The 22,127-nt window shown below is 44.9% G+C and overlaps 1 protein-coding gene across 1 annotated transcript in view; it reads left to right on the forward strand.

The window, feature by feature from the left end:
* Window positions 1–2,049: 2,049 nt before the first annotated feature.
* dnah6 (dynein, axonemal, heavy chain 6) overlaps window positions 2,050–22,127 on the forward strand; it is a gene marked incomplete at both ends in the record, with an annotated part of 85,445 nt that continues 65,367 nt past the window's right edge. The window contains 31 exons of the mRNA XM_080534682.1: window positions 2,050–2,319; window positions 2,907–3,107; window positions 3,726–4,006; window positions 4,403–4,670; window positions 5,130–5,264; window positions 5,386–5,503; window positions 5,687–5,804; window positions 5,972–6,158; window positions 6,563–6,673; window positions 6,807–6,917; window positions 7,030–7,119; window positions 10,005–10,125; window positions 10,696–10,847; window positions 11,003–11,155; window positions 11,419–11,670; window positions 12,053–12,181; window positions 12,305–12,418; window positions 12,662–12,805; window positions 12,990–13,145; window positions 13,382–13,432; window positions 13,823–13,915; window positions 14,133–14,252; window positions 14,577–14,757; window positions 14,909–15,005; window positions 15,239–15,461; window positions 15,985–16,149; window positions 16,345–16,455; window positions 16,972–17,097; window positions 17,338–17,493; window positions 19,387–19,548; window positions 20,320–20,457. Coding sequence (XP_080390808.1) covers window positions 2,050–2,319; window positions 2,907–3,107; window positions 3,726–4,006; window positions 4,403–4,670; window positions 5,130–5,264; window positions 5,386–5,503; window positions 5,687–5,804; window positions 5,972–6,158; window positions 6,563–6,673; window positions 6,807–6,917; window positions 7,030–7,119; window positions 10,005–10,125; window positions 10,696–10,847; window positions 11,003–11,155; window positions 11,419–11,670; window positions 12,053–12,181; window positions 12,305–12,418; window positions 12,662–12,805; window positions 12,990–13,145; window positions 13,382–13,432; window positions 13,823–13,915; window positions 14,133–14,252; window positions 14,577–14,757; window positions 14,909–15,005; window positions 15,239–15,461; window positions 15,985–16,149; window positions 16,345–16,455; window positions 16,972–17,097; window positions 17,338–17,493; window positions 19,387–19,548; window positions 20,320–20,457 — 4,734 coding nt within the window. The remainder of the gene's footprint in view (window positions 2,320–2,906; window positions 3,108–3,725; window positions 4,007–4,402; window positions 4,671–5,129; window positions 5,265–5,385; window positions 5,504–5,686; window positions 5,805–5,971; window positions 6,159–6,562; window positions 6,674–6,806; window positions 6,918–7,029; window positions 7,120–10,004; window positions 10,126–10,695; window positions 10,848–11,002; window positions 11,156–11,418; window positions 11,671–12,052; window positions 12,182–12,304; window positions 12,419–12,661; window positions 12,806–12,989; window positions 13,146–13,381; window positions 13,433–13,822; window positions 13,916–14,132; window positions 14,253–14,576; window positions 14,758–14,908; window positions 15,006–15,238; window positions 15,462–15,984; window positions 16,150–16,344; window positions 16,456–16,971; window positions 17,098–17,337; window positions 17,494–19,386; window positions 19,549–20,319; window positions 20,458–22,127) is intronic.

A 22,127-nucleotide genomic window follows, 5' to 3' on the forward strand; every position in this document is an offset into this window, starting at 1 on the left:
GAGGACAGACAGATAGGGCTTTCACACCGGTAGTTCCCAACGCCGGTTCGCGTTCGGAAACCTCCGAACGTTGGCGCTTTCTGGCGAACGAGCCCGCGTTCATACCAGTGTAGCGTTCGGAACTGCCGGTGTGTAAGCCCTAAGACAGACAGACAGAAACGTTTTTTCAGAAATCAGTCGCTTAAAACCCCTTTATCCTTAGCTTTGACGTTTTTAAGAAAATCTTCTCTTTTTTAAAAAACGTTGTTTTATCAGTCACAAGACACAGTGTTACACTAAATCATGGAAATCATAGCCTAGATGAAATCTAACATTTTTATACAGACAGAAAAACAGGAAAAGCTATCATTATTGTTCATTGTTGAATCTATCTCTCTCTCTCTGTCTCTCACCTGTTCTCTACTTTAGTTTAAGGAACTGTAGACTTGGTGCAGCTGTCTCAGTGGAGGTAGATGGGGTGGATATCTCTCCATCTGCAGGTGGGGCTGGTGGTATTGTTATCCCTTCACCAGCAGGAAAGGTCAATTTAGTTATTGGTACAAGTTATTTCCCAGATAGTATTATTTTGTATGTATTTATAAGTGCACCTGGAAAGTTAGGTAATAGATAAGACAAAACAAGCATAGCCTACATGCATGCATGCATGTGTAGTCGATGTGTGTAAGTCACAATCAGCAGTAATACTAAGCAGCTTGACTAGTTGTTCTGATTTTAGCAGCTGCAATACTGGCTAGGTAAGTCCCACAAACACCCTGCACAACTTTAAATACGCCTCTCCGTTTTAATTGCCTGGCAGACTGGCTATCTACATTCATGTAGGCCTAGTAGTTTAACTCATGTTTAACATTTTAACATTACTTCCCCATTAGCGTTATTTCGTTGCCATAGTCAAAGGAAAGGAGCTCGCTATGAGTTATTCGACATACGTCTGTATTTGAATGAATGAATGAATGAATGAATGAATGAATGGTCTTTATTGTCATTGATATAGTACAGATACCAAACAACGAAATTTGGGAGGGGATTTCGCTTTCTCCTCATCCTTTTCATTTTGTTTTCGCTTTCTCCCATGTGCACCAGACGGCTTGGACCTCTTTATGATATTATATATATCGTGACGTTAGAATTATAAGGTTATATCTCCATTTTTGTCAATTTAGTTTTTTACATAATCTGATCCATTAGGTGTTTATTAATGGCTGTGTGGTGTTATTTTTTTTAAATGTTGACATTTTTGAGTTAGTAATGAATAAAATACAAAGGTTCCATCTCACAAAACATAATGGAATGTAAAAACTTTGACGCTCAATATCTCTGAACTACCCTAAACGGAGATGGAACCTTATAATTCTAAGCTCACGATATGACGATATGTTTCTGTCCGTAGTTTGGAGCTGACACTGGAGCCTTTGACTGCAATGACCCGTAGTGGCCAGCGGGGGAGCCTGTGCGATGCTTCAGTATGGTGCAGCTTGTTGCTAAGAAACGGTAAACTCTCGGGTTAAATGGACCAGTCTGCACATTTATCGTTTTGAAAAGACAAGAAAACTGTTTCCCATTAGTCTTGTAGTATATTTGTGAACGAAATTTCGCCACTAATGACTTTGACAACGTGCCATTGATATGTAAGTAATGAACGTTGTGAGTAATGCACTCATTAGCAATACGTTTTGGTAAGACAGTGTTTGCAAATGTATGTAGGCATGCTAAGCTAGCGTGACGTCACCTAGATACTGTTTGTAAACTTACCACGTCTTTTTCTCATGTTTCTCGTAGTTTATAAACGCGTGGTTTAAAGTGATATCCTTTAACAAACCCAACGAAATTAATATTTTCAAAGAATATTTAAATAAAAAAATGTTTATATTTATGATTTATATCCAAATATCAATATCACAATAAACATTCGTCATGAATCCTCACTTCATGTTATATGTGTTCAACTGTCACTGACAGTTATTCTCTCTTCTCCCCCACCCTCCTCACCCTCATCTCCATTTCCATTCCTCCAGTATCCACTAACCTCAAGAGGTGGACTTCTGAGAGGCCATGTCCTCCCTATCCCACAAGGGCTCCCCTCACTGCCCCCAGGCTGGCCCTGGTCCAGGGAGAGAGTTGGGGGCCAGGCAACGGAAGATAGTGACCCTGCCTGTGTCAGTGCCCCTGGGCCAGGTGGACCCAGACATGCTGAGGGCTAGACTTATCTCTGTAGCCCCCAGCCAGGCCCAACGCAACCCTGACGCCTTGGTCTTCACCCACAACACCAAGGCCCAGGAGCGCAGGAGGGCAGGGCAGAGACCTGTGCCACTGGAGATACTGGTGTGTGTGTGTGTGTGTGTGTGTGTGTGTGTGTGTGTGTGTGTGTGTGTGTGTGTGTGTGTGTGTGTGCGCGCGCGTGCGCATGTTTTGTAACTGAAGACACAGGGAGCCTACCAAATGTTATGTGCTTCACTCTCTGTAGTAAATCCATTCTAACATACACACACAAACTGTTGCTGTTTTTAGAGCGGCTATGGGACACATTTTGAAGAATGTATGTTATCAGCTCTTTGTATGTTTCTTGGTGCATTGTTTTTTGTATGTTCTTGTCTTGGTTGTTTTTGTCTACCAACCGGTTGGAAACAAGTGTTTCAGTAAGTTTTTATGTGCTATCCTCTGGGATGTACTGTCTGTACTTTTTACCCAAATCAATCAATCAATCAATCAATCAATCAATCGAACAATTAATCTACTCAATCCATAAAACAAGTTACCGTATGTGCAAAAAAGTGGAATACCAATGTCTGGTCTAAATGTGAAAAGCTGCAATGGAAATATGTTGAATTGAAAAAAAATAATGTTTTGTTATGTACATGATCCATCATCAAGGATAGCACACATTATCTTCTATTACTTTATCCATTCAGCCGGTGTTGAAGAGGTACCAGGACCAGAAGCAGCCAGAGTTCACCCACAAGCAGAACCGGGATAAGATGATCAGGTCAGGCTGGAAGCCCCCATCGCCCTCGCCCGCTGGGGTAGATTGGATGGACATGGCCCTGGAGAGACAGACCTCCATAACCACCGTTCACCTGCCCAAGCTGCCTGACCACGTCAAGGAAAAGCAGGTAGAGAGACAGAAAAGTTACAGCCATGGACAAACATATGCAGGGACCCCTGCACTTCTGTCAGATAATGCTCCACCTCTCCCAGAAAAGTGTTGCAATTGCAAATGCTTTGTATTCACATTTTATTTATTTTGTTTGCATTGGAACAACACAAAAAAGCAAAGAAAAAAAAGCCAAATCATTCCACACAGAACTCTCTGCTTCTCTGCTTTTTTTGTGTTCCAATGCAAACAGAAGAAATAAACATGTGAATACCAAAGCATTTGTAATTGCAAATTTTGGGGGGGAGAAGTAGTGCATTATTTGGCCAATATTTTTAGGGCTACACTCTTTTAAAAAGAGATTCATATCTAAATGGGACTCAATTGAATAAATAAATGAAATAGATGTAGAGATAGAGAGACAGATGAACACAGAGATTGTAATCAATATATTTTGTAGATATCCTCTTAACTCACTGAGGTTTCACCTAATAAAATAAAGGCAACATATGAAATAGTGCAGAGATATTGGAGACAGAGCCCCCCCATCTCCTTCAATATTTACTTGTTTCTGATGATCCCTTTAGGTGCAAAACAGTTGGAAATGCCCTCAATAACCGTTTCCATGGTTTCCCAGGTGCAGCTGACCCATAGCACCCTGTGCTCCCCCACGCCCCCCAAACGCGCCCGATCCTCCAAGGCCAAATCGTCCCCCACCGCCCCCCTCAGCCACACCCCCTCCCCTCACCCGTCCAATCCCTCACTGACGTTCAACTCGGCAGAGGAAGTGGTCCGCGCCAAAATTCGTTCCCCGCTCGACATCGTCAGAACCATCCGGAACAATCCCCACCTGGGCTTCCTCTACATGACCTCTGCTGCACCCAAGTCCTCCATCAAATATGATATCTACAACCTACAGTAAGACACATGCGCATGTACACACACACACACACACACACACACACACACACACACACACACACACACACACACACACACACACACACACACACACACACACACACACACAAACACAAACTAGCCCTTGCCCTTCCCTTTAGGCCTACATTCTGATAAAGCTGTTCCCCAACCTAATTTCAACACTGTCGTTTTTAATGCAGTATTTTACAGCGTTCCTGATAGACAGTGTTGACACCTACAACTGACTTATTATGGTATTTTCAGGACCACATCATCAATATTTATTTTGTTTTCAATTCCCACTGTCACATTGTTTAGCTGCATCCGTTGTGCAAATACAGTAGAATCGACGAATGAAATAGATACAGAAAATGTTAATCTGTCCCGTTCCAGGATCGTGAAGTACGAGAACATCAACAAGCAGGACTATTACACCATCAGCGAGCGGGGCGTGACCTCCATGACTGGCGGCGAGGCCGACTTCCTGCCGCTGGAACGCTGGGAGCACGAATACCGCTGCCACCAGCGACTCCTGCGCATCCCGGCCTTCGCCCTGTTCAGGAAGTGGAAGGCGTTCCGCATGTGGCGCACAAACGTACGCTCCAAAAAGATCAACAAGTGCAAGAGGTCCCTGCAGGAGCGCCTGTTCATCGTCAACGAGGTGTGTCAACACAGACTGATTGATTTCCTGTTCCTGTGTTTTTTGCGTGGTGTTGATTTGATTGGGAATGTCCGTTTTGTTATATTCATTATATTTCTATAGGTGCTAATGAATGTTATTTTATTTTTTGGGGGCATTTAGCAGATGCCTTCATCCAAAGCGACTTACTTACAAGAAATGTTTTTGTTGTAAGTGAATTGTCTATCCATCAGTCATCATAAGAAAAAGTAATCCATTCTATGACGAGGGCCCATTGGCAGTGCTAGAAGAAGGAATCATTTTCTTATGCCCTTTTTTTTATTTATAGTAGAGAAACTGTACATTTCAGTCTTTGTTCTGAAGCTATTGACAGAAGAAAACACACTAGGAGAGAGGCCCTACATTGTTGTGCTTGTCCTTGTTATCGTTCCTGTTTCCTCCAGAGAGTTGACTCTGCTGTGTGTCTGTGTGTGTTTCCAGTCCCTGCGCCCAGCGCTGATTGACATCAGAGAGATGTGTTACCGGATCAGTGACATGGGTCTCTGTCACATCGAGAAGGGCCGCACCTACACACTGGAGGAGTTCCAGGGTGCGCAGTACAAACAGCTGGAGGAGGTGCGGTGTGTGTGTGTGTGTGTGTGTGTTGTGTGTGTGTGTGTGTTGTGTGTGTGTGTGTGTTGTATGTGTGTGTGTTTAGTGTGTGTTGAGTGTGTGCGTGCGTTTCTTATGTTGTCAGGTATCCGCTCGTCTGGAGGAGTTCAGAGAGCTGGTGAAGGAGGTGGCCAGGAGTGCCTGTCGCACCGCCATGCTGGAGGCAGGATACACACCTGACTACAGCAACTACGATGACATGGGTACACACACACACACACACACACACACACACACACACTCACACCTGACGCAAGCGACATACATTCACACTTCTTCACACAACTCCTTTCAGAACCTCTATTGATAACCTCCCAGTTTGAAATGTCTTCACCTAAGTGTGTGTGTGTGTGTGTGTGTGTGTGTGTGTGTGTGTGTGTGTGTAGGTGATGGGACAGAAAGTAAGCGTTCCCCTGAGATTGAGCTGTTTTTCGAGGAGGCCCCAGAGAAGATGAGCTACACGGAACAGGCCAACAAGAGATACCACTGCAGACGTCTCACCTGGTAGGGTGTGACACACACACACACACACACACACACACACACACACACACACACACACACACACACACACACACACACCACTGACACCAGTCCTTCTTCACCTCTACTTCTGACCCCCATCAAGCACATGTTGTCGTTTAACCCTCGTCGTCCATCTTGTTTTGTAGTTTCGTCCGTCTGGCTGACTACCTGATAGTGAACACCATGCACATTCTGGCGGTGAACTCTGTGGCCAGGCTGCTGACAGCCCTGCAGGAGCAGGTCCACCGCACCCCCACGCATGCTGTCATCCAGAGCTGGGCGGAACCCGAGGCCGCAGCCAACGCTGCAGCCTCAGAGGAGGCAGACAAGAAGGTAGGTGAAGGGCAGGGGGCATGGAGAAGCTCATTGGGACATGGGAGGGTTAGAGTGGAGCAGTGTTTCTGTTTCTCCATCGTCCACAGGATACTACCCGACTCTACTACTGGAGAGTTTAGAAGTGGGTCCCCTTGCTCAAAAAGGCTAAGACATGATGATTAAAAAAAAAACTCTTTCACTGATTTTTCAAGTGTATTTGTGTTTAAAGTGCATTTTACAAGAAGGTCTCAAAACGCTTTACCAAAACAGAAAGAGAAGGACGAAATAAGATAACAAAACAAAACAAAATACGACAAAGAAAACAGCGAAAACCAAACCAGTTTCGGCTGTCTCATCTCATCACTTCACGTCTGTGTGTGTGTGTGTGTGTGTGTGTGTGTGTGTGTGTGTGTGTGTGCCAGATGTCAGCGCCAGAGCCCACGGTGGACGCTCCTCTCCTGCCCATGTTCCTGTCGGAGCTGATGCTGGAGACCCACTCCCTGACCTACGAACCCTCCGTCGACCACTTCCAGGTCCGGACCCCCGTCACTCACCTCTCTGACCATGTTGTCATGATGCGCCTTGTTGATCTAGTGCTGATGATGGATGTGTGTGTGTGTGTGTGTGTGTGTGTGTGCATGCGTGCGGTTCCTCCCCTTCTGACAGGAGTGCGTAGCGGAGATCATCGCACGGTTCCAGAAGACGGTGCTATCATTGGACGTCCTGGTTCCTGACTCCTACTTCGATGCCTTCACCCAGCCCATGATCAACAACAAGGTGAAACACCGTTCTACCTTTCAGAACAATGCAATCGTATCCAATCTTGCCTAATGGTCGGACATTGAATCCACATGGTGTGTGTGTGTGGGTGTGTGTGTGTGTGTTCCAGGTGGAGGAGAAGACCTGTGGCGATGGTCCCAGTCTAGAGGCCATGTTAGAGGACGACAAGAACCTCCTGACCATCGTCCTCAACATCAAGGTCAGCAGCACTGTGACACATGCTGCTCATCCCTACACAACACTATGGTTGTTTTCTGTCATCTAACATCATGTGTTGCACTTCAGATATGGAGATACATATCTCTATGTGCCTCTGACTGATTGGATGACTTGTATCATGAAATGTATGAACTTGTTGCAGGCTCAAGGGTGTGGGGTTTCCACGCTACCAAGTTTGATAACAAAACACACACACACACACACACACACAAAGTACAATTGAAATAGGCTAGGTGGTTTAATTGATTAATCAGCTGTGCACTGTGTGTTCCAACAGTTTACCGCACAGCTGATTAATCAATTAAACCAATAGAGTGAGACAGGATATGTTCATGCAAGGTGCCTTTCAGGAAGTAGTGGAGATCGTGCACCTAGCCTATTGCAATAAAAAAAAATGAATTTTATTATGGGTTATTTACATTAGGGGAGAGGGGATTCAGCTATCTATTCAAAAGTCCATAATCCTTGCGAGACTCCTACTCTCTCGTTTGGGCAGCCCACTCCCTCTTTTATCCCCAAGCCCTGGTGGCTTAACGATCCACAAGTGTGCCTCGTTGGGGCAGGAAGTCCATATAAGGCTTGCCTCGTTGGGGCAGGAAGTCCATATAAGGCTTGCTTGTTGGGGCAGGAAGTCCATATAAGGCTTGCTCGTTGGGGCAGGAAGTCCATTCAGGCTTGCCTTGTTGGGGCAGGAAGTCCATATAAGGCTTGCCTCGTTGGGACAGGAAGTCCATATAAGGCTTGCTCGTTGGGGCAGGAAGTCCATATAAGGCTTGCCTCGTTGGGGCAGGAAGTCCATATAAGGCTTGCCTCGTTGGGGCAGGAAGTCCATATAAGGCTTGGGGGTGGAGCCAGCGGATTGCAAGATACCTCCCTTCAATTATCCCCTCATCAGTATCTTGGCTTTTGCTTGTGTGTAAATTAATTGGTTTATCTGGGGGGTATTCCACGAAGCTCGATAAAGTTCTAAGCCTCTATAAAGTTCTAAGCCTCGAAAATGTTAGCTTGCGTTCGGTGCCATCAATGTGGCTCAAATAATTCGCTGCTTGGTTGAGCTCCTTCTGAGTCAGATATAATTAGCCTGCTCGCGACCAGGCTAAAACACAGGCTATGGTAAGACGCGCGTCAAAAAAGTCTCACAGGCGGATACTAAACCCTGAACGACAGTTCCTCATGTGTCTTTTAGGAAATATTAGTTCCCACTTCACACGAGATAGATAGATGGATAGGTTGACTGTGTGATAGATAGATAATTTGATATTTTGAAAGTGTGATCGATCGATAGATAACTTGATATTTTGAAAGTGTGATAGATAGATCGATAGATCAATAAATAAAAGAGTGTAAAAAAAAAAGTAATTATGTCAACTTGCATTGCTGTCATCTCAGCGTCTGGCTGGCGTAGTGGTTAAGGCAGCCAGCGTCGGTTCCAAAGGTTGCGTGTTTGAGACTTGAGTGAATCATCTATCCATCAGTAATCGTAAGAAAAAATAATCGATGCCAAATCCAGGGTCTAGTTTAAGAACATAATTTACGCAGAAAGGCTTTAAACACCATTGTAATCGTGTCAGTTCTTGTAAATTAGCCTGCACCATCATTTTATAGCCTATATACTTACTATTACTATATTTTAGATTAGATTTTAGATTAGATTCAGACAACGAAATGCAGTAAAAAGTGTGTCTGAAGAGGGATTCGAACCACGTCTAAAAATGATGAATAAATCCTGTGGCAGCGGTCGATACCACTAGGCCATTGTCGCGATATGACGGTTTGTAGCCTGCTGCTGATATCACCACAGTAGTAATATTCATTTATTAAAATATGAACATATAACAATAACTGGGGCTAGTATGACCTATGCATTTAATCGGTCAGCAATTTCTTGCCAAACCATTTCCCTCGCCTTGTTAATTGCGGCAGTATTGCACTATTTTACATCTATTTTTCCGTCTTCATAAAGATCAATAATTCGGGAATGCTGCGCAAATGTAGAACCCCTGCAGAGTGGAGTATCTTCATTTCGACAGATCGACTCTTCAGGGCTCTTTATGTCTGCGTGCACGCGCCCATATCGAAGATTTGTAAGCCTGTCTTCTGTGAACACTCATAACACAAGCCTGATCCTCGTTCGAGGAATCACCTGAGGCTTGAATTCCAATCTCGAGTTGCCTGAGCGCCGCATTTATTTATATCACCGCTATACTAAGCCACCTTTAGTGGAATGGCCCCCTGGATCTCCAATTAGCTGTTTAGCATTGCCTAGTCAAGGGCTCCAAATCCAGGAGGAGTAACAACAGAATCAGTGACCCATGTGCTATGCCATGTGGTAAATATAATAATAATAATAATAATAATAATAATAATAATAATAATAATAATAATAATAATAATACATTAGACTTATACAGCGCTTATCTAGACACTCAAAGACGCTTTACAAACTGAAAAGATTGAGTAGTAATAATAAAAAGAAACAAAATAAATAAAAGAAAGTATAGGGGCCTAATTATGGTAGTGCTGGGGACACATGGGAAGGGGAGGGGGAGAGGGTTAACTGGTGAAGGCGAGCTTGAAGAGATGGTTTTTGAGGGCCTGTTTAAATGTTGGGAGGGTGTTGGCCTGTCTGATGTGGTTGGGGAGGGCGTTCCAGAGGGACTGCAGCTGAAAAGGCCCTATCACCCCAGGTCCGGAGCTTGGTCTTGGTGGTCTTGAGGGTGGTTTGGTCGTCAAACCTGAGGCAACGGGAGGGGGTGTGGAGGGGGACGAGGTCGGCAAGGTACAATGAAAAGCCAAAAGTGCCATGATGATCCTATTGTGCTCTTCCCTCTTCCCTCCTTCCTTCCTTCCTTTCCTCCTCCTCAGAAATCGCTCCAGTTTGCCTTTGACTCGGCCAGTGTGTACGCACGCACGTTTGAGCGCTTCCGCCTCTTCTACCGGGAGAACGAGAGGCTGGACCTGGACGAGCTCCGAGAGCAAGATCACGGTACCGACCTGACGATGTTCTTCCTCCTCTGCCTCCGCCTTTTCCTCCTTCTGCTCTTCATCATCTTCTTCCTCCTCCTCACCATCGTCATCACTGTCCTTGTCATTCCTTGGAGACTTGTTTTAGTTAGATGAACGTTAACATGTTTATAAGTGTGTGTAGAAGTAGTAGAAGGAGAACTGAGATGACAAACGAGATGTGTATATATATATTTTTAAAATCTTAATTATTCCTTCTTCTATCATTATGACTGCCAATGGCCCCTGACCCTAGCATAGATTACTTTTTCTTATGATGACTGATGGATAGATGATTCACTTACTTAGTAAGTAAGTAAGTAAAGCTTTATTTGTATAGCACCTTTCATACAAGAAATGCAGCTCAAAGTGCTTTACAACAGGAATAAAAACATAAAGTGAAAATAAAAACATATACAATATGCAATATAAAAACATATACAATATAAAAACATATACAAACACATACACTTAGACAAATGTATTTGTTCTAAGTCTCTATGGATAAAGGCGTCTGCTAAATGCCAAAGGTGGACAATGTGTGTTCTGACAGGAGTGTCGTTCTTCGGGGAGAGTCTGGAGAAGTACCACTGTGAGCATAAGGAGGCCCTGGCCATCCAACAGAAGAGACACCTGGGCCTGCTGCTGGTCGACACCACACAGCTCAAGGACAAACTCATCCCCTCACCTCTACGCTGTCTGGAGGTACACACACACACACACACACACACACACACCAAATATACTTGTGTACACACACACACACACACACACACACCAAATATACTTGTGTACATGCACACACACACACACACACACACGCACACTTGTTAAACATCACCTCTTTCTGCCTCCTCCAGGCCATCAACGACATGCTCCCCTTGCTGGCCAAGAGCAAGATGGACGCCATCATCACCGAGGCCCAGGACGCCCAGTTCAAACTGGATTTCATCCCCTCCGCCACCACAGAGTTCGTCAACTCCCTCACCTTTCTGCAGGAGATCCAGGAGAGGGTAAGTCAGCCATTGTTGCATCATCGTCATCATCATCATCATCATCATCATCATCATCATCATCATCATCATCATCATCACCAGTCTTATTTTAGTCTTGTTATCCATGATAATGAAAAAAGATGTGTTGAAAATATCTGTTGTATATTAAAACCAGTATATGCATGAGCAACGGCTAGATTGGCAACAGTCAATTAAATGAAATGATATTCATATTGCTTACTTATTCTAATTAGTTTGACTCTTGAACTTCTGTTCACCAGATTCAGGCACTGCAACAGCAGACCGAGACGGTCACTCAGATGTACAAGCTGATCGACCGCTACTCCGTTCCCACCCCACCCGAGGACTTTGCCGTCTACGCCACCCTGCGCCCCTCCGTCACCTCCGTCCTCAACGCCATCGACAAGGCGGTGGGCGAGAGGGACGCCAACGTGGACAAGTTCTGCACACACCTGCAGCGGGACATTGCAGAACTCAACAAGGACGTCAAGAGTGTCAACCAGCAGGCACAGGTAACTACAGGTCACCTGACCAGGACAGATGGACAGACAGGTAACTACAGGTCATCTGACTAGGACAGATGGACAGACAGCCGGAAAGACAAACAGCTGGAAAGACAGACAGATGGAGAGAAGGCGATTAGAACTTTGTTGTATTTGTGACATAACATCTTGATTAATTAGGGTTTACTGATTGATTTCATTCCTTTATTTGAAATCCTCCCTGTCTTATGCAGCGTTTCATTGAGTTATATCAGTCATTGATTATTGAGGGCCAATGATCTTTCTTGTTCAGTTCACAAAGGTTAAGGGTTAGGGCCCATAGTGATGCAATACAACTTGTGTGTTCTCCAGAACATGAAATTAAACTGTGTGCGTGTGTGTGTGTCTTCAGAACCGTCAGATCCTGGACGTCAACGCGGAGCGTCCCAAAGTGCGTCTTCTGCTGGAGGAGATCCAGCTGTCCATCGAGGAGCTGCAAGCCCAAGCCTTCCAATACAAGGCCTACCAGAAGAACTTCAAGGTAAATGACACACACACACACACACACACACACACACACTCATTCACCAATCACCAATAGGCCCTCTTTTGTACTAGTTTAATGATTATAACACGTTACACACACGAACCGCTGTCCTTCTAGGTGGAGGTGACTAAGTACGAGTCTCTGGAGGAGCTGAGTGCTGAGGTGAAGCTCAAACAGCTGCTGTGGGACTCCCTGGAGGAGTGGGAAGCCCTGCAGGCCGGCTGGATGGAGGTGGGTCACTCTGGGATGGAGGGAGGAGGAGGAGGAGAAGGAGGAGGGGGAGGAGGGGGTAGCCATTACGCTTATACATACACTGTGATATGTTAGTCAGTAGAGAAAGGATGCAGACTTTTTTTTGTCGTCATAGACTATTGTGTCAGTCAATGCATTTAGACGATTATGAGTAAACATAAGTCATGAGCACAAATCCAGTGTAGAGGGTTGACCCACGTGTGACGGCACCTTCCTCCCCAGTGTCCGTTTGACAAGCTGGACCCGGAGCAGCTCACCGCCCAGGTCAACAAGTACGCCAAGAACGTCAGCCAGCTGGAGAAGGGCCTGCCGCCCAACAGCGTGGTGCCACGCCTCAAGCAGCACGTGGAGGGCATGAGGGAGAAGGTGTGTGTGTGTGTGTGTGTGTTTGTGTTTCTCTCTCCTCCTTTAACTAGTGCCTTTAACAAGTTGTCTACACCGGCATGTGTTTGTGCGTGTTCTGACCTGTGTGTGTGTGTGTGTGTGTGTGTGTGTGTGTGTGTGCCACCGTGTGTGTGTGTGCCACCGTGTGTGGCTCTCTCCCCTGTAGCTGCCAGTGATCACGGACCTGCGGAACGTGTGCCTGAAGAGCCGCCACTGGGATATCCTGGAGGCCATCGTAGAGGCCAACCTACAGGAGGAGCCTCTCACCCTGGCTTCGCTGCAGGAGCTCAACATCTTCAGCTACGACATGGAGATCCAGGAGGTAGCACACACACACACACACACACACACACACACACACACACACACACACACACACACTCACACACTCACATGGACGTATACGCACCACACATTCAGTGACCACATTGAGATCCAGTAGGGAGGTAAAGCTGTAAGGATATCATCTTTCCTGATTCCATCATGAATCCTTTGATTAGACGTGTTTTCTAATCTCCTTGCTTCTTCTTCTTCTTCTTCTTCTTCTTCTTCTTCCAGGTGTCAGGGCAGGCTTCAGGAGAGGCGTCACTGGAAACCATCCTCAAAAAGGTGACAGAGAGGGGAAGGGAGGGAGGGAGGGAGGGAGGGGAGTCGTCTCTTAACTTTGTGTCTTGTTCGTATGGGAGTTGTCTAACGCTATTGTCCTTCCACATCTTATTATGTTATTGAATCTTACCTACTGTATATAAGCTCCCAAATGTATATTGGTCTTTATTTTGTATTTGTATCTATTTTATATAGCCTATTATTCAATTGTCACTTTATTTAGTTGTTTCATGGTCTGAGCTGCTATAACGCCTGAATTTCCCCTCTGGAATCAATGAAGTATACTATGTATCTATGTATCTATGTATCTATCTATATATCTATATATCTACAGTATATATCTATCTATCTATCTATCTATCTATCATGTCTGTGTTAAAACCTCCTGTGTAGGTCGAGGACTCATGGAAGACCACAGAGTTTGCGGTTCTCCCCCACCGCGAGTCCAAGGACGTGTTCATCCTCGGTGGGACAGACGACATCCAGGTAAAAAAAACACTGACTCTCAGTTCAAAGTTCAAAGCTCCATCTCAGAGAAAACATCTGTGTTTCAGTTTTCTACAGACGTCTTCAGTTAGGATTGTTGTCTTAGATGGCGCACAGTTGGTTTTGTCCTATTTTCTCACGTGTGTGTGTGTGTGTGTTTGCCTGTGTGTGTGTGTGTGTGTGTGTGTGTGTGTGTGTGTGTGTGTGTGTTGTTAAGGTGCTCCTGGACGACAGCACCATCAACGTGGCGACGGTGGCGTCCTCTCGCTACGTCGGCCCCATCAAGACCAGAGTAGACGACTGGCAGAGACAACTGGCCATGTTCAGCCAGACACTGGTGAGAGAGAGGGGAGAGGATGGTACAGGGTTTGATGATATTGGGTTTGAGTCATCATGTCTTGAATGTGGTGATTGTGGTAAGATGGAAACTCAGATTTTCTGTTTCTCTCTCTATCTCTCTTCGTCTCTCATTTTCTTTCCTCCCCTGTCTCCTACTGTCCTCTCCCTCTCCTCCCCACCTTTCTTCAATCTCTGTCATTCTTTCCTCCTATCTCTTCTTCTGTCATTTTCCTCCCCTAACCACCTCCTCTTCCCCCTCTCTCCTCTACCCTTTACCTCTCCTTCCCTCCCTCTCGTCCCCACTGTTGTAATCTCTCTCCAGGAGGAGTGGTTGACGTGTCAGCGTAACTGGCTGTACCTGGAGAGTATCTTCAGTGCCCCTGACATCCAGAGACAGCTCCCCGCCGAGGCCAAGATGTTCCTGCAGGTGGACAAGTCCTGGAAGGAAATCATGAGGAAGGTCAACCGCCTGCCCAACGCCCTGAGGGCTGGCACGCAGCCAGGTGAGGGCTGCACACACACACACACACACACACACACACACACACACACCGGCACACACACAGGGGTGGTTAAGTGACCACCGGGCAGTGCAGTGACTTGACCTTCCTGAGACCGAGGCAGTAATTGTGTGCGTCTGTTGTCTCTCCTCAGGGCTCCTGGAGATCTTCCAGAACAACAACGCCCTGCTGGACCAGATCCAGAAGTGTCTGGAAGCCTACCTGGAGTCTAAGAGGGTCATATTTCCCAGGTAGCCTAGCCTGACTCGACCTCCTGACCCAGCTATACTCACTTTGAAAGCAAACATCACTTTTCAAGTTTCAAGTTTATTGTTGCGTCCCATTATACAAGTATAACACCTAGAAATTTGCAAGGATCATCTCCTGCATATTATATCACAAATGATCCCACGTCAATATTATAATTTTCCCTTGCATTCATTATACTGGCATCGGGTCTTTTTCTATTCCCGGAATTTCCCAGATTCTACTTCCTGTCCAACGACGAGCTGCTGGAGATCCTGGCCCAGACCAGGAACCCCCAGGCGGTCCAGCCCCACCTCAGGAAGTGTTTCGACGCCATCGCCCGCCTGGAGTTCGCCCTGCTGCCCCCGGACGCCAAGGGAGCGGCGGCCCAGGGAGAGGGGGAGCAGGAGAGGGTGTACAGCAACGACATCCTGGCCATGGTCTCCCCCGAGGGAGAGAAGGTGGGTGTCCTGGGATGGACGGCAGGGAAGGCCGGTCTCCATGTCTCTCTTTCTCAAAGTCTTTAATAATAATAATAATAATAATAATAATAATAATAATAGCTTGGATTTCTATAGCGCCTTTCATAAAACCCAAGGACGCTTTACAATTCTAAGGAAATTATTGGACAGACAAAACAGAAAACAAACAAAGCAAAACAGAAACAGTGACTAGGGGCCAAAGGCCTTGGTGAACAGATTGGTTTTAAGGGCTGATTTGAAGGAGTCCAGGGTGGGGGCGTTGCGGATCACTATGGGGAGAGAGTTCCAGAGGGTAGGTGACTGAATAGAAGTTGTGTCTCTGTGTCTTGTTATTTTGGTCTCTCTTATTCTCTCTTATACTCTCTCTTTCTATTTCTTGAACTCACTTGCTGTACATTGCCCGGCTGTGCACGCGTGTCTGTGTGTCTGTGTGTGTGTGTGTGTGTGTGTGTACGTGTGTGTGTGCATGTTTGTGTGTGTTGACATGCATGTGTATTTTCAGGTTGTTCTGGCCAAAGGGCTGAAGGCCCGTGGTAACGTGGAGGACTGGCTGTGTAAAGTAGAGGAGGCCATGTTCTCTTCCCTCCGACGCCTGAGCAAGGCCTCCATCGCCGACTACCAGAGCAAACCCAGAGAGGAGTGGGTGGTGGCAGGACACTCCTCACAGGTACACACACACACACACACACACACCGTAAAAACACACCATCAATCGATTTGACGCACACACACACACACACACACACACACACACACACACACAAAGGTGTTTTAGAGACACATACTAACCTATACCGTTTTTACTTCTCTTTGACCACATTGCCCAAGCAACTGAGCTGCAGTTGTCATATCTCTCCACCAGGTGGTGCTAACCATCTCCCAGTTGATGTGGTGCCGGGACTTGGATGGCTGTTTGGAGGGAGACCACGACCACTTCCAGGCCCTGCAGGAGTTTGAACACGTCAACATTGATGTACGTCCCCATTTTGGGATGCTTGTGGTTTGTTTGATCGCTTTAAGGGTTAGGGCCTTGTTATGGTAAATCGTAGCATTTAAGAAATGCCCGTTTGGGTAAAAGTTCCATACGATAATCAAGTGTTCTTATTAATTTATACTGTATATCGATATTTTAAATTTCTTATGAAAAACCTCTCCTGGAAGAGTCCGTCGGTCATAGAAATAGGACTAGTTCTCAATGTTTCTGAACAGTTGGTTGTATTGCGGATTGTGTACAACATATATTGTACCGTACACATGAATAGACTGATTGTATTGTGCTGAGTTTACCGTGAGTGGACTGTACTGCTCAGGTCCTCTGTGACTCTGTTGGTAGAGCTTGGCGCTAACAGCGCTTAGGTTGTGAGTTTGGTTCCATACGGAAACATGTAAGTCACTTTGGATAAAAACGTCAGCTGAATGGAACATATTATTATGATGATGATGATGATTATGATTATTATTAATAACTCTCCTGACGTTTCTGTTGTAGAGGCTGAATGCACTGGCAGCCCTGGTACGAGGGCAGTTACCCAACCTGCACCGCAACATCATCACCGCCCTCATCACTGTGGATGTGCACGCCAGGGACATCGTCACAGACCTCGTACACCAGAAGGTACTTCAGCCCCACTGCATTGTGGGTGGTGTAGTGTTTGTTTCACCTTGGATTGTGTTGGGCTGTGACCCAACGAAAATATGAGATGATTACGAGAGGCAGGAAGATATGAGGACAGGAAGATATGAGGACTATCTCTATTCCCTACTGGATCGTGTGTGTGTGTGTGTGTGTGTGTGTGTGTGTGTGTGTGTGTGTGTGTGTGTGTGTGTGTGTGTGTGTGTGTGTGTGTGTGTGTAGGTGGACACAAGCAGTCACTTTGAGTGGCAGAGGCAGCTGAGGTACTACTGGGACCTGGACCTGGATAACTGCGTGGCCCGGATGGCCCTGTCCATGTACATCTACGGATATGAGTACCTGGGAGCCTGCCCTCGCCTTGTCATCACTCCTCTCACGGTAACACACACACACACACACACACACACACACACACACACACACACACACACACACACACACATACGTGTGCCCTTAGATTAGAAGATCCCTGTCTTGGATGTCAATGTATTACGACACTCAGGTACCTAAGTTAATACATGAGAAGAACACACAAATACACATAGACCTACACACACACACACACACACGCTAACGCACACAGCATTTATGGCAACAACAAACACTCAGACATCTGACAAGACAGGGTTCTCCCCAAAGATAGTTTTTTAGCGGTATTTGACATGAATAAACGCCAGTCGGCTTTGATAACTCAGTCCAGCACCACGCTGTTCAAAACACCTCGGGAGAACGCTGTTCAAAAGTTCCAATTTATTTATTTATTCACATCAATAAGGGCAAACCAACACTCCCAGGCAGATACACTGTAGGTGTGTGTGTGCACCCGCGCGTGTGTGTGTGTGTGTGTGTGTGCGTGTGTGTGCGCCTCAGGCCAGTTTCTCTCATCAGATGTGTATTGGAAAAGCAGTCTGTGTTTACCGTCCATGGGGAAATAACTCTGGCTCGATGCCCTAGATTAACATACAACGTTCCCCCGCACCTCTCAGTCCATAATACCTTCTGCTAGTCTGTCTTTGGTTATTCTCCGTGGGCTGAGGCTGAGCATATCATCAATAGCATTAGGTCCATTGATCCTGAAGATTAAGATGAGTACCATGGGCATTCACTTAGGTTTGATGTGGTTATTTACTTGCGTCTTTGTTTATTTAAAGGCCCACGCTACCCAGTTGTTTTTAGTTTATTTGTATTGTTTTATTAGCCCAGCCGTTGCATACAAAAGTGTTGTAATTTCTGAATGGTGAAACCAATATGTACACACATACCATCACATAAAAGCTGAGAATCTCTACTTTAACCTCATTGTAATTGTTTGAAAATCCAAACTTGGAGAGTGTAGAGTCCAAAGGAGAAAGACATGTTTCACTGTCCCAATACTTATGCAGGGCACTATAGTTCTTGAGATGTTATGTAATCCCACTCCTCACCTGCTCTCAGCCCATCCCACCTATGGTAGACCACCCTCTCTTGGTTTCCTGGTGCTATTATGTTTTTCAAATGTGCTGTGATGTCTCACATAATTCCTGAAACTAATCTCAGAACTTCCACAGATTTTAAGATGGAAATGAACATGTTTTCCTGACACCGTCAGTCATTCATGAAGCTATTTGGGAAAGTAACACCAGATACAGCTAGGACCAACTCTTAACTAGGACCAACTCTAACTTGAACTAAAAGTACCATCTTACCATAACCTACTTTTTAATTGGATCCCACATCAGGTTCACAAATGATCACACAAGATGTTGAACCCTGGCTAGTTGTGGAGATTACCTAGGCTTCCACAGTTGCAGGGAGAGCGGCTTTTAGCGTTTCTGCCCCCATCGTCTTGGAATGGCCTTCAGGAGGAATGAAAGCTAGCGTCAATGGTCACCATCGTTCAGGCCATTTCAAGAGAATTTTAGGATTTCTTTTTTTATTGAAAATGTGAACTGTTTTAGCTGGTCCTTTGTTCCGTGATTGCTATCTAAGTTGTCCTTATGTCTTTAAAGGTTTCTATCATTGTTGTTGTTCTTTTATTTCAACGTTTTTTCTCTCTATTCATTAGATTGATTTCCTTTTATTTATTGTGTGATTTTGTCTGTCTGTAATATGCTTCTTTCTTCCATCCCCATGTGCTGGGTTCTTTCAGGGCTCTTCTGTAAAAGAGCCTCAGGTGTTAGTAAGATCTCCCCTGTATAAATGAAGGACACATACAATTAAACATGAATGAATCTCTCCGTGTGTGCGTGTGCTTGTTTGTGTGTGTGTGTGTGTGTGTGTTGTACACTATAGGATCGTTGCTACCTGTGTCTGATGGGGGCTCTCCAGCTGGACCTGGGCGGCGCTCCAGCGGGGCCTGCGGGGACAGGGAAGACTGAGACCACCAAGGACCTGGCCAAGGCTCTGGCCATCCAGTGTGTGGTCTTCAACTGCTCTGATGGACTAGACTACAAGGTCACCCTTCTTCTTCTTCTTCCTTTTGTTTCTTTCACTTTCAGAGACACTCCCCCCCCATCCCCCGTGTCTCTCTCTCTCTGTCTCTGTCTCTCTCTCTGTGCCCACCGGCCACCGCTGTGATTGTGCTGTGTGGACAGCACCACTAGGTGGCAGTGTGACCCCGTCACAAGACTGTTAATAATAGGATGAACTTTCTCTCTCTCTCTCTCTCTCCCAACTTTGCCTCCTCTCTATCTCTCTATCCCTCTATCTTCTCCCTCTCTTCCTCCCTCTCCTGTTTCTCTCTCTTAATCCTACACAGCATTACCCCTCACTCTGAGTGCTGACGGGTGCCGTGATCACCTATTCATGCCAATCATCTAGCCCTCTCCAAATACGTGGGCTGCATCATAGTTCTACATTATGTCCATTTAATTGAGTGGGATTGTTTCCTGAATATCCAAGTATTGCCGATTTCATACTGTCCTCAATTAGTTTTCTGATTAGTTTGGGCCATCCTCAATTGTAATTTAAGGGTATTGAGTTGGACTGGTGATCAGAAGGTCATGAGTTCAAATCCCACCTGGGAACTCCAACTAGTGTGCCCTTGAGTAAGGCACTAAGTCACTACAAGGAGACTGTCCCTGTTACCTCTAATTGTACAGTATGTCACTTTGGATAAAAGCGTCTGCTAAATGGTTAAAATGTAAATGTTGATGGTACTGAGAACATCGTGTTGCTATGACAACCTGCAAAGCTTATTTACCCAGTCACGTTTCGCCATTCTAGATGATGGGGCGTTTCTTCAGCGGTCTGGCCCAATCAGGAGCCTGGTGCTGCTTTGACGAGTTCAACCGCATCGACATCGAGGTGTTGTCTGTCATTGCTCAGCAACTCATCACCATACGCAACGCCAAGATGGCCAAAGTACGTACAACTGATGTCTCCCCTGCACTCTTTACACTATACCACATAAATCGTTACATTTTATAACTTGGTTTACATGATACCACAAAGATATAAACCTAGTGACATTACACTAATCATCTTGGTGAGGGAAAAGAGATACATTCAAATGATGTGTAAAATAGTCAAATAAAAACACCTCAAACATGATAACACAGCCAATACCACACCCATTTTTAATGGCCATAACTGAAATAAGTATTGGTGCAGTGAGCCCAATTATGGTGATTACTGCCTTTAGGGTGTAGAAAACACAAACAAATGAGTGTGTGTCCTTTAAATGTGTAGCAGAAATGTGACAGAAAAGTACCCTAAACCGGCAGCTATTTTCCCCCTAGTTTCATGACAACAACTGGATATATATTCTTATTCCCCACTGTCTAGTTATTAAAATGACAAGCTGCGATCTGTCCTGTGTTTCATTCCATGGGAAATCCCACAGGAATGATTCATCCAGTGGAGAGCTAAAACCCCAATGAGAAATATCTTAAAAAGCAGGAACACAATCGGCCCATTGAAACCCAAGTTCATCTAAGGCAAATGCTAATAGTTGCTAAGTCAAAATAGTTGTATAATAGTTTTACAAATCTGTATAGACAGTTCATTAAGTGGAGTTGGGTCCACACATTTTAAGGTCGATAAGGGTGTCTAGCTCAAAATATGAAAAATAAATTTACTATTTTCAAGCAACCTGACCAGGACAAATCTGAAAGATTCATGTTGGTTTCTAAACTTGAGTTGTTTAAGCTGTAGCGACGGCAAATGAAAATGAAAAGTAATACAATTATGTGTTAAATGGTGAGTAATACGGATTACCATAGTTGGACTGAATCAAGCTCATTTATATGTTTGTTTACGGTATGTTCTCCACACCCATACCCACATTATTTATCATCATTTGTCTTACTGCAGCAATAACTCATCCAATTATGACCATTCAAATGGTTGTATTGTTCATGTGGTGAGGCTTGGCAACCATTTTGAAAAAGACTGGGGCATCTGGGGACAAAATCTGCGATGGCCTTATATCCAATTTCATTTTTTACGTCCCTCTCTATCCGAATTGAAAGATTGATTATACTTTCATACTAATTTAATGATCATACTATCATTTAGAAACGTACTACTTACTACACAAATTAGATCCCTATACAGGATAACAATCATTCAGATTGTTCCCCTAGAGGAAAATGCACAGGGCAGATTTCTTGTCACACTTACATCACAAGAGGAGTCATATTGCATATCATTTTAATCAATAGACTCTAGAGAACAGTAATATATCCTTTTCTACTTGTTTACTTGTTTATGTAGAATATTGAAACTAGGGATGAAATAACAGCAAATAAATTAATTGATTCTTTGAACTTGACAATTTCTAGGGTACTTTTCTGTCACATTTCTGCCAACCATGTAAATGGGACACACACCTGGCACACTTGTTCATTGTGTTTGTTGTTCTCTACCCTCCTATAAACATTATAACCCATCATCAGTCTTACTTCACCAATAATTATAATACTTTAACCAAAAAAAGAAAAGGTAAAGCCATTCAACAGGAGTGGTCTTGGCCCAATGTGCCATTTTGAAAATCTAATCACTTCTGTATTACACCCCCTGACTCTCGTTGT

The sequence above is a fragment of the Nansenia antarctica genome (assembly GCF_963989245.1).
Source record: "Nansenia antarctica genome assembly, chromosome: 6".
NCBI classification, from domain to species: Eukaryota; Metazoa; Chordata; class Actinopteri; order Argentiniformes; family Microstomatidae; genus Nansenia; species Nansenia antarctica.